Here is an 11,173-nt window from a genome sequence, read left to right on the forward strand (position 1 = left end):
CAGGAGGCGGGGCAAGCAGTCGGTAGGCGGAAGTCGCCCGCCGCCACCTCAGCTCGGCGTCGGTCAGAGCCGCGAACATGGCGGGTATCAAAGGTACTGAGCGCCGCCCGCCCGCGGGTCGCGGCTTCTCTGAGGGCGCGGAGCGGCCGCGGCGCTGCTGCCACTTCCTCGGCGGGGATGGGGAGGTCGCGGGGGAGGGGTCACCGGTGACCGGTGGGGCAGTTCCCGCCTCACCGCCCGCCTTGTGCCGTTGCAGCTCTCGTGGCGCTGTCCTTCAGCGGAGCCATCGGGCTGACGTTCCTCATGCTGGGATGCGCCCTGGAGTACTACGGGTGAGCGGCACGGCTTCGTTTCCAGAGCTTCCCCTTCCTCATGTGTGTTAAGGGAGGTGTTAGTCTTTAACGGAGCTGTTTGGTTCTAGGTGTCTGACAGCAGTCGCCTGCTTTCAGGCTCTTGACATACGGCAGCTTGTTGTGGTTAAGTACCGCCTCCTTAGCCAGTACTTGAGCTTCCTTTAAAAACCGAGTGACAACAGCCCCGTATTCTCTCAGGAAAAGCGGTGCCATCTTGCTAAACAGTGACATTTAACCTCGCAGAGTTCTTTCCCTTACTTCCCTGTTTCTATAAAGAACCTTCCTATCGCAAGACTCCAGTTGGGATGTCTGGTACAGTTAAAACTCCGGGTGAAGCTAAGGATAGCTCTCGCACAGAGCTGGGAATGCGAGGGTGTGCCTTCACAGCCGGCTTGTTTATACTCCAGGATCCCTCTAATTTGGGAAAGCTTTTAGTCCTTATCCCACTTGTGTGTGTTTCCTGTCCCTGTGCGGTGACTCTTGTTTTTCTGTGGCTGTGGGGTGAGTTGAATCAGCAAGGTGATGAAATAAACTAACACTTGGCCATGTGGGAGAGTGGATCCTGCTCTGTGTGAAGTCATATGGGTGTGTGTACAGGGAAAATGAACCAGGATTGTCTCTTTGGGTGAAAGCACGTGATTAAATCCACTTTTCAAACCATAAAGTAGGATCACAGCAATTGCAATTACTTTTTCTAAGCAGAAGATACTTTTTATTGAAGCATCCATCTAAACTGATTATGTATTTCCTTTTTCCCCCTCCCCAGTGTATACTGGCCTCTGTTTGTCTTAATATTTTACTTCATCTGCCCCATTCCCCACTTCATTGCAAAAAGAGTGAGTGATGACAGTGATGCAGCCAGCAGTGCCTGCAGGGAATTGGCATATTTCTTCACAACTGGAATTGTTGTTTCTGCCTTTGGATTCCCTATAATCCTGGCACGGGTTGAAGCGGTAAGTTCTGCTCACTGATTTTTGTTATAAGACACCAGTTACTGAGTATAATCTTTAAGTGCTCTAAATCCTGCTTTTAATTTCATTATCGTGATGTTTCTCGATTCTGATGTAAATAAGTACTGCTGAAATCTTGTCTCAGGGCCGCTTTTTGACTTGAGCAAAGAACTTGCATGACCAGAAAATTTGTAGCTGGGTGTTTTCCAGTTTTGTTTTGGTCCAACATAAGATACTGTCTCCTGCATCTCGTGCCTCTCTGTTTCATCAGCTTTCACACCACTTCCTGCACCACCTTCCTTATTTTTATCTCAGAATATCTGCTTTCTCCATTTAGGATGCTGAAAACTTGGTGACTGGAGTGCATTAGCAGTTAAAAGATAAAAGGCCAAGCTTCCAGAGCTGCCCTTCTGGTTTTGAAAGCATTTCCCAAGCTCATGCTTTGCCCCCTCAAAGTCTGAGGACATTCTGCTAGCTTCTTTTCTCTTTGCTTTCTGAGCTGCTCTTCAGTGGTGAGATTTTTTTGTCACGTTTGTTTGCAAGGCAAAGAACTCTCTTGTCCTGTCTCCCAAACTACCCAACGACGGTTTTATGTGTTGCGTTGTCTTCCCTCTCAGTCTTTTAGTTTTGCTTAAAACCTATGCGCTTAGTTCGAATTTATTTGTAATGCACGATTTCCCTGACGCTGCTTTTTTGGTTTTAAGTTGTGGACCTGACAGTAGGCAGAACCAGAAGTGACCACGAGAGGGAACTCTAATTCATAGCTCTGTCTTCTAAGCGTAAACGTTGCTTGAGTACATTTAGTCGAGCAGCTTCATAAAACAAGCTGCTTTTAAGCCCCCGTTCTATTTTCCAGGCTTGTTACTGGCATTTAAAAGGCGAGCTTTTATTTCGTTGCATAGCAGTTAAAGGAGAGCATTGGTTTCACCAGAATTATCTATGATTCAGGAATGTTTTAGTGATTTGTATGGCAAGGTAATTATTTTGTTGTAAACCAGCCTTAGCAGCCTCTTGAAGAGTTGTATGAGTACATGTATGTAGTAATATGAGTGGTTGCTAATTGAATAATTCATCACATAAATCGAACTATTTCTTGTTTGTCTTTATTTTCTTAATGCTTTTAGCACCTTTCTGTAGTATTTCATTTAGTTTATCTAATGCATATAAAGAATTGGCCTGAACCTGGAAGAACTGCTTTGATTGTTTCATTTCCTTGCATTTCAGATCAAATGGGGAGCCTGTGGTCTGGTGCTGGCTGGCAATGCAGTCATTTTCCTTACTATTTTAGGCTTTTTCCTTGTGTTTGGTAGAGGAGATGACTTTAGCTGGGAGCAGTGGTAGGACATCGCTCTGGTGCTGGTAATATTTCACAGCATGTATCACCATATGTATCCTCTGTGTGTGTATATGTGTCTGTATTATAACAGCTGTGTGTGTGCATGCTGAGGTGGATGTATGTGCATATACATGTAGCTTTACATTACCACATCATGATATGCTTTTTTAAAGTGCATTTCAGCCAAAGGGAAAAAGCCTTTGTGACATCTGTCCCAATGTAGTCACTAAAAGCTGGAATCACTGTTGCAAACCTGTCCCTAATCTGAAAGTTTACAAAACATAAGCCTTTTTACTCATTTTTTTTTACTATGTGTGCATTAACTTTTGTTTTAATCACAGTAGTACCATTGATACACATGATATTGGTCAGCCTGCCTGTTGGGTTTTAACCATGTAATCAAAATAGCCCAAGATAAAGACGATCCTACTTGGTATTCTTCAACTTGATCATCTTTCTGCTTTGATTAGGGATGAACGAAGACTTGCTTTTCATTTCCATGATCATCATTTTGGTGGTATTTTTCTTGATAACATCAAACCAAACATAGGTTATGTCAACTCTTTTACTGCCTAATGAAAGAAAAAGAAACTAACCCTGGTTAAACATCCTTCCTTCCACATATGGTGTTCATTTGAAATATAAGTCTCCCTCCCAAGGATACTCAGACCTAACACCTGTGGTTATACTTTGGGAATAATATAATCTAACGCTTTGAGCTGACATTAATACTCTTAGGAAGGTTCACAAAAGAAGAAACTATGCACAGGACACTTACAATGTAGTATTGAACTCTGTGTTCTTATGCGTGAAATGCCTGAGTTGCGAAGTGAGTGTTCTGTGGGGTAGGACTTCTCATCCCCCAGTTCTCACTGCTTTCAAAACATACTTATTCAACTGCTATTTTTTGTCTGTAACGAAAGATTGTTATATTAAAACACTATGTTTTTAAACCAGCATTATCTTAGTAACCTTCACATAATCACACTTCTAAAAGTAAACCTTCCTAATGGTTGAATCCTGCAAATTGTGGAGGCGTGTCAAAAATGCATTCTGATGCGACCCTAACTCTAGAAGACATCTCAGTAATCTGCAAAGGGGTAAAGAAAGAGACACCTTAGTTTATCCTTTGATATTAAAATGGACATAAAGAGGTTTCTGCTGTGTGAAATAAGAAGCTGAACTCCTGCCTAGGGTATGTTTTACACTTGCAAGTTCTTTAGGCTAGAAGGTTGCAGCTTAGTGTTTTATAGTTGTGCGAGTCAGTTCACAGCTGACTGCTGGCACCCTGTGTAGCTGTGAGAGACACTGTGTGAGGAGGTAATAGAATCCACCCTACAAGATGTGGCAGCTTCACTAACGCAATGCTTTTTGCCTCCTAAGTTGTGTGCAACTACTGCTGCTGCTCCCCAAACTCTCCCAATACTCATGTATTGCAAAATGGGGCCCTGTGGATTGCTGTGCAGAGCAAAGGTCCAAAACTTAACGTTACGTGAGCACTCTGCTGCTGGGTACAGAAATCGTGCTGTGGGCCAAGTAATGTAACATGACTGAAGCAGGAATGGAATATCAGGTTTCAGGAAGGTTGATTACATGTTTTAAGTTTAAACTTCAGATGTGTGTATAGTGAACAGTGCTGAGGAACGCTGAGTAGCTCTGTTTTATACTGAAGCATGTCTAGGCTGTCATTCTTGTAAAGAAGAATTAACATTAAAGGAAATGTTCTTTTCTGGATGTTAATGCTTCATCAAAGACATAACAGGAATATACTTGTAAATATGCTGTGCATAAGCAAGTGTCTTCTTCCTGACATTAGATGAAATCTCTTGGACACTACTAATTTGTGAAGTACTATTGTGGAAATTGTTCTAACTATGAGCCAAGTTGTTTAAAGTAAACATGGCTTCCACCTAGAAGTCCTGCTTTGAGTTTTGAAGGAGGTGCTTTTATTTCCCCTGTAAATGGCATTTTTCATTCAAATTACTGAAGTAAACCAGCAACAATAACACACAATATCAGTGCCTGATCCTGTAAATGCCTAATGTCATTGTTAACAGTTCTCTTTAACTCCTGTTAAAATACTTATGTGCTTGCAGGATTCTTGAGTATTTTTACTCCTTAGAATTGATGTAGCAAAGGCTGGAGTAGAAGTGTACACAACTACTTGAGTACTGATGAAATGATGGAATCATTCTCTGTAGAATCTGTAGTGGATCTCTTACTAGATAGTGTGCTTGTGGCAGATGGGATACAGGCAGTAAACAAGTGACAATCTAAAATGAAAAGGATGACTAGGAAGTGCAATCTTGAGGTTGTTTCTTTGACAAATGATTCCATTGTACTGTATTTCCTTTGGTATTCCCATGTTTGGTGGGTGCCTCAGGAAATGGCAGGTCAGCGGTGAGTGGAGAAAGTCAATGCTTTGCTTTATGTCTTCTTTTGAAGCAGCTCGTGCACTAATCTTTAATGTGAACTTCCTGCAGTTTTCACCATGGACTTTTATTTTAAGATGTGTTAACTTTCAAAATGGTGTTTAACAGTGTTTAAATGATGGAAATCTTCCTTGACCTCTTGAAAAGTAAAACTGCTTCAATGAGTCTTCGATACCAAATAGGGTAAAAGAACTTGTCAGTGCTTTTTTTTATCAAGAGCTTCACTCATTCACACAAACCTGGTGCTTCGATGGCCAGTACTGGGCATGGACTGTCACTATCCACCAGTAGCTATTTACTGTGGTTTCTCTGAAATTGTTTTCCTCTATGGAAGTGAATACTATGTATCCAAAGTGCCTTAATTTCCATACTATGCTGATTTTGTGAATGCGTATACGTGGCAATATCACTGTGTTTCGTAGTCAGCTGAAGTTCTGTTACTGCATTTTATAAAGCTTCCTTGTGGACTAACCATGTTTTCTGTAATTCAGAATGCAGTGCAGCTTTTGTAACTTTTGTAAACAGGGTTTTTATTTCCTGTGATCGCCAGGTTCTTCAGATGAAGTATTAAAACATGGAAATTGAAATATATTCTACTTTTCTTTTTGAATTGTCTAATAAAACTGACTTTTTGAATTGTCTAATAAACATATCTGATGCTTACATGTTTGTCTGTCTTATATTTGAAGAGGTGACAACAGAATCTTGCGTGAGAGGAAAGAGAAAACATCCAGTGGTGCTTTCATAATAGTGTGATGAACAGATTTGGGAAGCCATGATGTAATTGCAGTAAATGGAATTACTTTTATGGCATTCATTAGAATGTATTGCAGAGGCTGTATTCAAATATGCAGGTAAATTACTATCACTTATCTCTTATGGACATGGTAAATCTGTGAGCTTTAAGGTGTTCAAAAGAAAATGGTATGTGAGATAGTAGTTGACCTCTTCCACTTTTCTTGCCGCAAAAGACTGTAGAGTAAGACACATCAGCACTGATGGGCAGGGATGCAACAGGTATCAAAGCTCTTTTCCAGGTAAGTACTCCTGTAGTTAAGTTGGTGAATATATTGGAGTGATTCTGATCCCACCAGTGCTTGTGAAAAGGAAGCCTGCTCAGTTAGTTTACTCACTGTGAAAGCACCCACCATCAGGAGAAGGTGGCTGTAGTGTCTGTGTTCAGAATAACCAATGCTCTCTGTTGACAGCAATGATTTGAGCAACTAGGCTTTAAAGAAGGGGAGTATATTTGTGTTTTGAATCTGTTAGCTTCTGGTTTTGTCCTGTTTAGCAAAACGAATGCTTGGGATTGCTGTTCTGTACTGCCTAGTTCAACTCGTGCTTTGCTTACAGAGTAACTTCAGGCTCTAGGCTTGGTTCCTGAGCTCCCTTATTTAACCTGGTGCTGGATTTGCTAGTATTATCTGTATGGTATAATTTCCTATCCCTCTTACCCTTGTAGCTGCTTGTTTTGGTAGTTAACAGAGCTGTTCCCTGTCAACATATACTTAGCTGGAGGGAAGAAATAAAATACATGTAGGGGGTCAGGATCAATGGATACCAGCCACATTCTTGCACTGCTTTTGGAGTCTCTTCAGTCCTTTTGGAAAGCTGGTGACCTTCCTAAAGAGTTAGGACCTTGAGTAACTTTCTAAAACCCTTAAACAGACTTTAATCCCTTAAAATGAGTGTAAACTCATTAATACTCAGGAGTTAAGCAAACAAAGTTGTCCTAGTCAGCTACATGAAGATTTTTTTTATTGTTAAAGCAAAACCAATGTAAAGCTTTCAAATATCTCTCTAACCCTGATCTCAATTGTTAACACAGCAGGACTTTAAAGATACCACATCACTTACTCTGCAGGGATTGTTTCTGATCTAGGATAATGGATGAAAAGACTATTTCATTAAACTGGATGCACCCCAGGTACTAATGACTAATTGATTTGTTTAAGTGGCCCCTGCAAATACATGACCAGTATGTACTGGAGGGCTTGAGAGGGAAGTGTCCCTTGAGAACATATGTGAGGAAGCACTGACTGATGGATTGGGATTAAATTTTAAAGATCAGATGAACATTCTGAGAGAAACATTTTCTCCAGTGGCCTGTTCTGTCTTTATCTTGTTTCATTGTTTTTGCTGCTTTATGTTGAAGTTTATTTCAGCTGCATCTCTGGGTTATTAGCAAAAATTGCTTACCGTAGTAGCACTTCAGCTGGAGATATTTCACTGATTTCTTTTGGAATTACTACTACTTCCCATAGACTAGTTCTAAATTTTAACAAATATTCTGGATACTATTTCTTTCTAGTGGCTTATTTTAAATGGACTGGTTCATTGTTCCCTGCTTCCACATCCATGAGGGTGATCAGCCCTTGTCTGCATGAGCAGATGGTTTTCCTCCTGCTGACCCTCAACACTTGGAGGTCCTTATGGCCATCTATGAGGCAGATGCTGCTGGGGAGGCAACAGGGATTATACAAACATGTCCTTTTTTTCCCCAGAAAGTTCTTAGGAGATAGGAGGAAGGTTGTTTTCAAACTGAGACTAAACCTATGGCTTCATTTAATAGAGTAATTTGTGTAATGAACGTAATTGTGCAAAATTACACATAATACAGTCTCGCTTTAGAGTCTTTGCTGATAGGGAGGACTTCTTCCTGTGGAACATGCTTATAACATTGCTGTCTATTAAAGTAAAGAATTTAAAACGTAGTTACAGTGGCCCTCCGAGGTGGTGTGCTCTGAAAGCCTGATACATTCATTGTTAGCTGTTTGCTTGCTGACAGCTGAGCTGGTGAGAGCCGCCTGTGTTATGTTGTGTTTTAAATTGCATGTTTTCCTGGGGAACCTGATAAAATTAACTGCTTGTTATGTGGGGTTTAAAAAACCAAACCACACACACACAAAACCCCCCAAAATCATATTCAAGCTCGAGCTGTATATAGTTCATTTGAAACCCTTAAATGGAGAACAAGGTGCTGAGGCTCAGACAGAGCTTGAGGCAAAAAGGGATGTTGATGTCTCCTAGTAGGTCCAGCAGGTCAGCTGAGGCTGTGAATTTTGGGTTTATCACCTCCGTTGAGCTTCATTTTGCAGTGTACTGGCTAAGGTGCTTTCATTTTCCTGGTCAATATTAATGACAGGTGCTGGTTGGATGTTTTTGTTTGCATGAGGATTTGGGGAGAAGTCAAACAGTATTTCTTGTGCTTTACAAAGCATATGCTTGGAATAGGAGGATTGATCATGACATTTATATGTTTTGCTTACCCTTTGTTGTGACTGATCTAGGCTTGTGATTTTGTTACTCATTTAATTCCTGCCTAAGATTGTATCTCACAGTATAATAGGAGCTTTGTTACCAGTCTTCCATCTTTAATAGAAAAAAGCCTTTACATGACACAGAAACAAAAGCTGCAATAGTTGTAACTTGCTGGCTACTGATGAAGTGCTCCCTTTTTGAAGCTGGTGGGAATTAGCTGTTGGGGTTGATGGGGTGGGGAGGAGGGATGAGAGAGGCCCAATGCAGTGAGCTGCTGATACCCTGATGTCTGAGGGCAATGTGTGAGTGTGCTCGAGTCACTTCTGTGCCACTGACTGTCCATCGTGTCTGAGTGTGTTTCTTCTGGCTGCACTACACAGAATATGGGGGAGATGTTGGCTACAGAGGTCCATATGCCTCTATTTTCACAGAGGGCACTTCACTCCTGGAGAGGATTTAACAGCTTGTCCTTGTTTCTAGTAACATGGCTCAGTGTCACCCACCGTGGCCAATCTTTCTTTGGTATTCTGTTTTTGTTTTCCTAACTAATGACTGCAATGAGACATGAGGGCATTTACACAACTTTGTGATGATAAAACAATTTCCCGTATTATAAATCTCGAAAGAGAACTCTGCTCTTAGGTTATTTTTAAAACATTAAGAAGTGCAGGATGTTTCTCATATGCATACAGAAAGTAAATCTTACCTTTTGAATCAGCTAATACAACATAATATACCTTAGGCAGTCCAGAGCAGTGTTATCTCTTCTGTTTATTCCTTCAAAGGAGATAGATTGCATTCTTAACAAATATTCTGCTGTTTAATTAAAATCTACAGCAGAAAATATATTAGTTTATAAGGATCTTTTAATAGTTAGACTCATTAGAAACAACTTTAAAGGTGCACAGTCTTTGTCTGGTAGTCTCATAAGTGAGCAATGTGTAAAGTTAATCAGGATTCAGCAAATATCCTCAGTTTGGACTCAGATTATTCAGGTCCCTTCAGACACCAAAAGATTGATGCAGGTGTCTCTTTGTCCCTCTCCTCTTTTAGAGCAGTTGTGCCCCAGTTGCTGGAAGTTCCAGGTTCTCTGGAATAAGAGAGTGAATTTTCAACTCCCAGAGTGAGCAATTGCAACCGGTCCTTGTTTCCCTGCCCTGATGGGAGTGAGCTATTGTCAGCTCCAGGTGTCACAAGCAGCTGAGCCAAAAGCACGTCACACATTCAAAACAACTTGACAAACACTGATTTATGGATGGTATTAAGATGAGAAGAGGAGCAGGCAAGTGATGATTTAGAACTATGTCATAAAATACTAATTGGTTCTGGATGTAAATTGATGGCTCTAACTTCCAATTTCTAATTACTTAAGAAGTGTGTTTAACAGAAGGAGGTTAAAAGTACTCGGTGTTCTTCTGTAGGGACTGACTCTCTCAGATACAGCAAGAAACCACTCTGAGATAAGAGTTTCTTTATCCAGCGAGAAACAGCTTTGGCAATTATAGTTCCTCCTATTGAGTGCTATTATCTTAATTGTCCTTGCCCTATTTTCCCTCATTTGCCTTTTGGTGTCTTTGCTGTTAAAGCCAGGAGTTGTGTATAACTTGCTATAGCAACATGTATATAAAAAAAGCAAATATATATAAGCTCTGCCTTATTTAAGGAAAACAGCACAAGTGGTGGAATAACCATCTCTGGAAGTGCTCACAAACCATGTAGCTGAGGCCCTCAGTGACATGGTTTAGTGGGGGCCTTGGCAGTGCTGGGGGAATGGTTGGACTTGATGATCTTAAAGGTCTTTTCCAAGCTGGTTGATTTTATGATTTAACTCTTTCAACTAGCTCTGATTTGGCATATTTGGATGTTTTGTAATCTTCTGTTTTAAATATAAACTCTTACTCGTGTCCTAAGCTCTGCACAGTACGGAAGAATTCTTATTTAACATAAAAACCTAATGTCTGTTTTATCATTCTTGAAAGTATATGCTCTGGTAGTGTTTATGATTTACTGTGTTTCACTGGATGAAGTCTGTTCAATAATAGTTTCTCAGGCTGTAAGGTATTTTTAAAATGCCTACCTCTGATTTGGTATGAAAATGGCCCAATCTTAGTTTCATCTTCTGTTTATACAATGAATGCTTCTGACAAGTGGTGGAAGTCATAGTCAATGACAGCACTGATATCTCTGCATGCATGATATCTATGCCAGGTTGGACAGAGCCTTGGACGACACGGTCTAGTGGAAGGTGTCCCTGCCCGTGGCAGGGGGTTGGAACTGGATGATCTTAAGGTCCTTTCCAACCCAAACCAGTCTTTTGTTTCTTTAGTGACAAAAATAACTACACCTACAGAAAGAAATAAAGTCAATTTTGGTGGATCATTTACACATAGGTCCCAAACTTTCTGACTCTTTGTAAAAAGCTTTATAAGTAAATCAAAGGGTAAAACCATCATTCTTCCATCTGTTTGTCTGACATTTAAGTGCCCGTTTTTATTGTACACAACTCTTCTCAGTTATGGTGTAAGGTATTACACGTTACTGAAGCTAATTGTATTCTCCTCACTAAATCTCTTGGGTAATGTGCAGGTAATGAGGAAGTCTGTAGGTAAACTCATTATGAGGATCAGTCAATACATGTTTTCCTGTAGCACTTTTAGTAATCATGTTGATAGCATTGCCCTCACCTTCTGAAAACTTTCAATTGCAGTAATAGGCCATTTGTTATTACTGTATTTTTAGTTGGAGACTGAGCATGTCCCCATTTAAATATCAAACCTTCCTACCCAAAATGAAACCTTTCGAAGGCCAGGTTGGACACGGGCTTGGAGCAACCTGCTCTAG

At 40.7% G+C, this 11,173-nt stretch overlaps 1 protein-coding gene across 5 annotated transcripts; it reads left to right on the plus strand.

Moving 5' to 3' along the window:
* On the plus strand, nucleotides 1-10,245 carry LEPROT. Of its 5 annotated transcripts, none has more exons than XR_003992643.1 (5): nucleotides 1-93; nucleotides 257-332; nucleotides 1,120-1,306; nucleotides 1,641-1,815; nucleotides 2,528-5,734. XR_003992643.1 is itself a non-coding variant. In XM_030494818.1 (5 exons), the coding sequence occupies exons 1-4, from the start codon at nucleotides 78-80 to the stop codon at nucleotides 2,642-2,644; spliced, it is 396 nt and encodes a 131-aa protein (XP_030350678.1). In that variant the 5' UTR covers nucleotides 1-77; the 3' UTR covers nucleotides 2,645-2,691; nucleotides 5,219-5,734. The 5 variants fall into 5 exon arrangements, 4 of the variants coding, with proteins under 4 accessions (XP_030350678.1, XP_030350679.1, XP_030350680.1 ...); XM_030494818.1 differs by lacking the exon at nucleotides 1,641-1,815 and having other exon boundaries at nucleotides 2,528-2,691; nucleotides 5,219-5,734; XM_030494819.1 differs by lacking the exons at nucleotides 1,641-1,815; nucleotides 2,528-5,734 and adding an exon at nucleotides 9,388-10,245.
* The last annotated feature ends 928 nt before the right edge of the window (nucleotides 10,246-11,173 follow it).

The sequence above is a fragment of the Strigops habroptila genome, chromosome 8, assembly GCF_004027225.2.
Source record: "Strigops habroptila isolate Jane chromosome 8, bStrHab1.2.pri, whole genome shotgun sequence".
Classification (NCBI taxonomy): Eukaryota; Metazoa; Chordata; class Aves; order Psittaciformes; family Psittacidae; genus Strigops; species Strigops habroptila.

Coding starts and splice junctions, on each gene's coding strand:
- LEPROT (XM_030494817.1), top strand. Junction 333..1,119: donor TGCGCCCTGGAGTACTACGG/GTGAGCGGCACG, acceptor CCCCCTCCCCAG/TGTATACTGGCCTCTGTTTG. Junction 1,307..2,527: donor TCCTGGCACGGGTTGAAGCG/GTAAGTTCTGCT, acceptor CTTGCATTTCAG/ATCAAATGGGGAGCCTGTGG.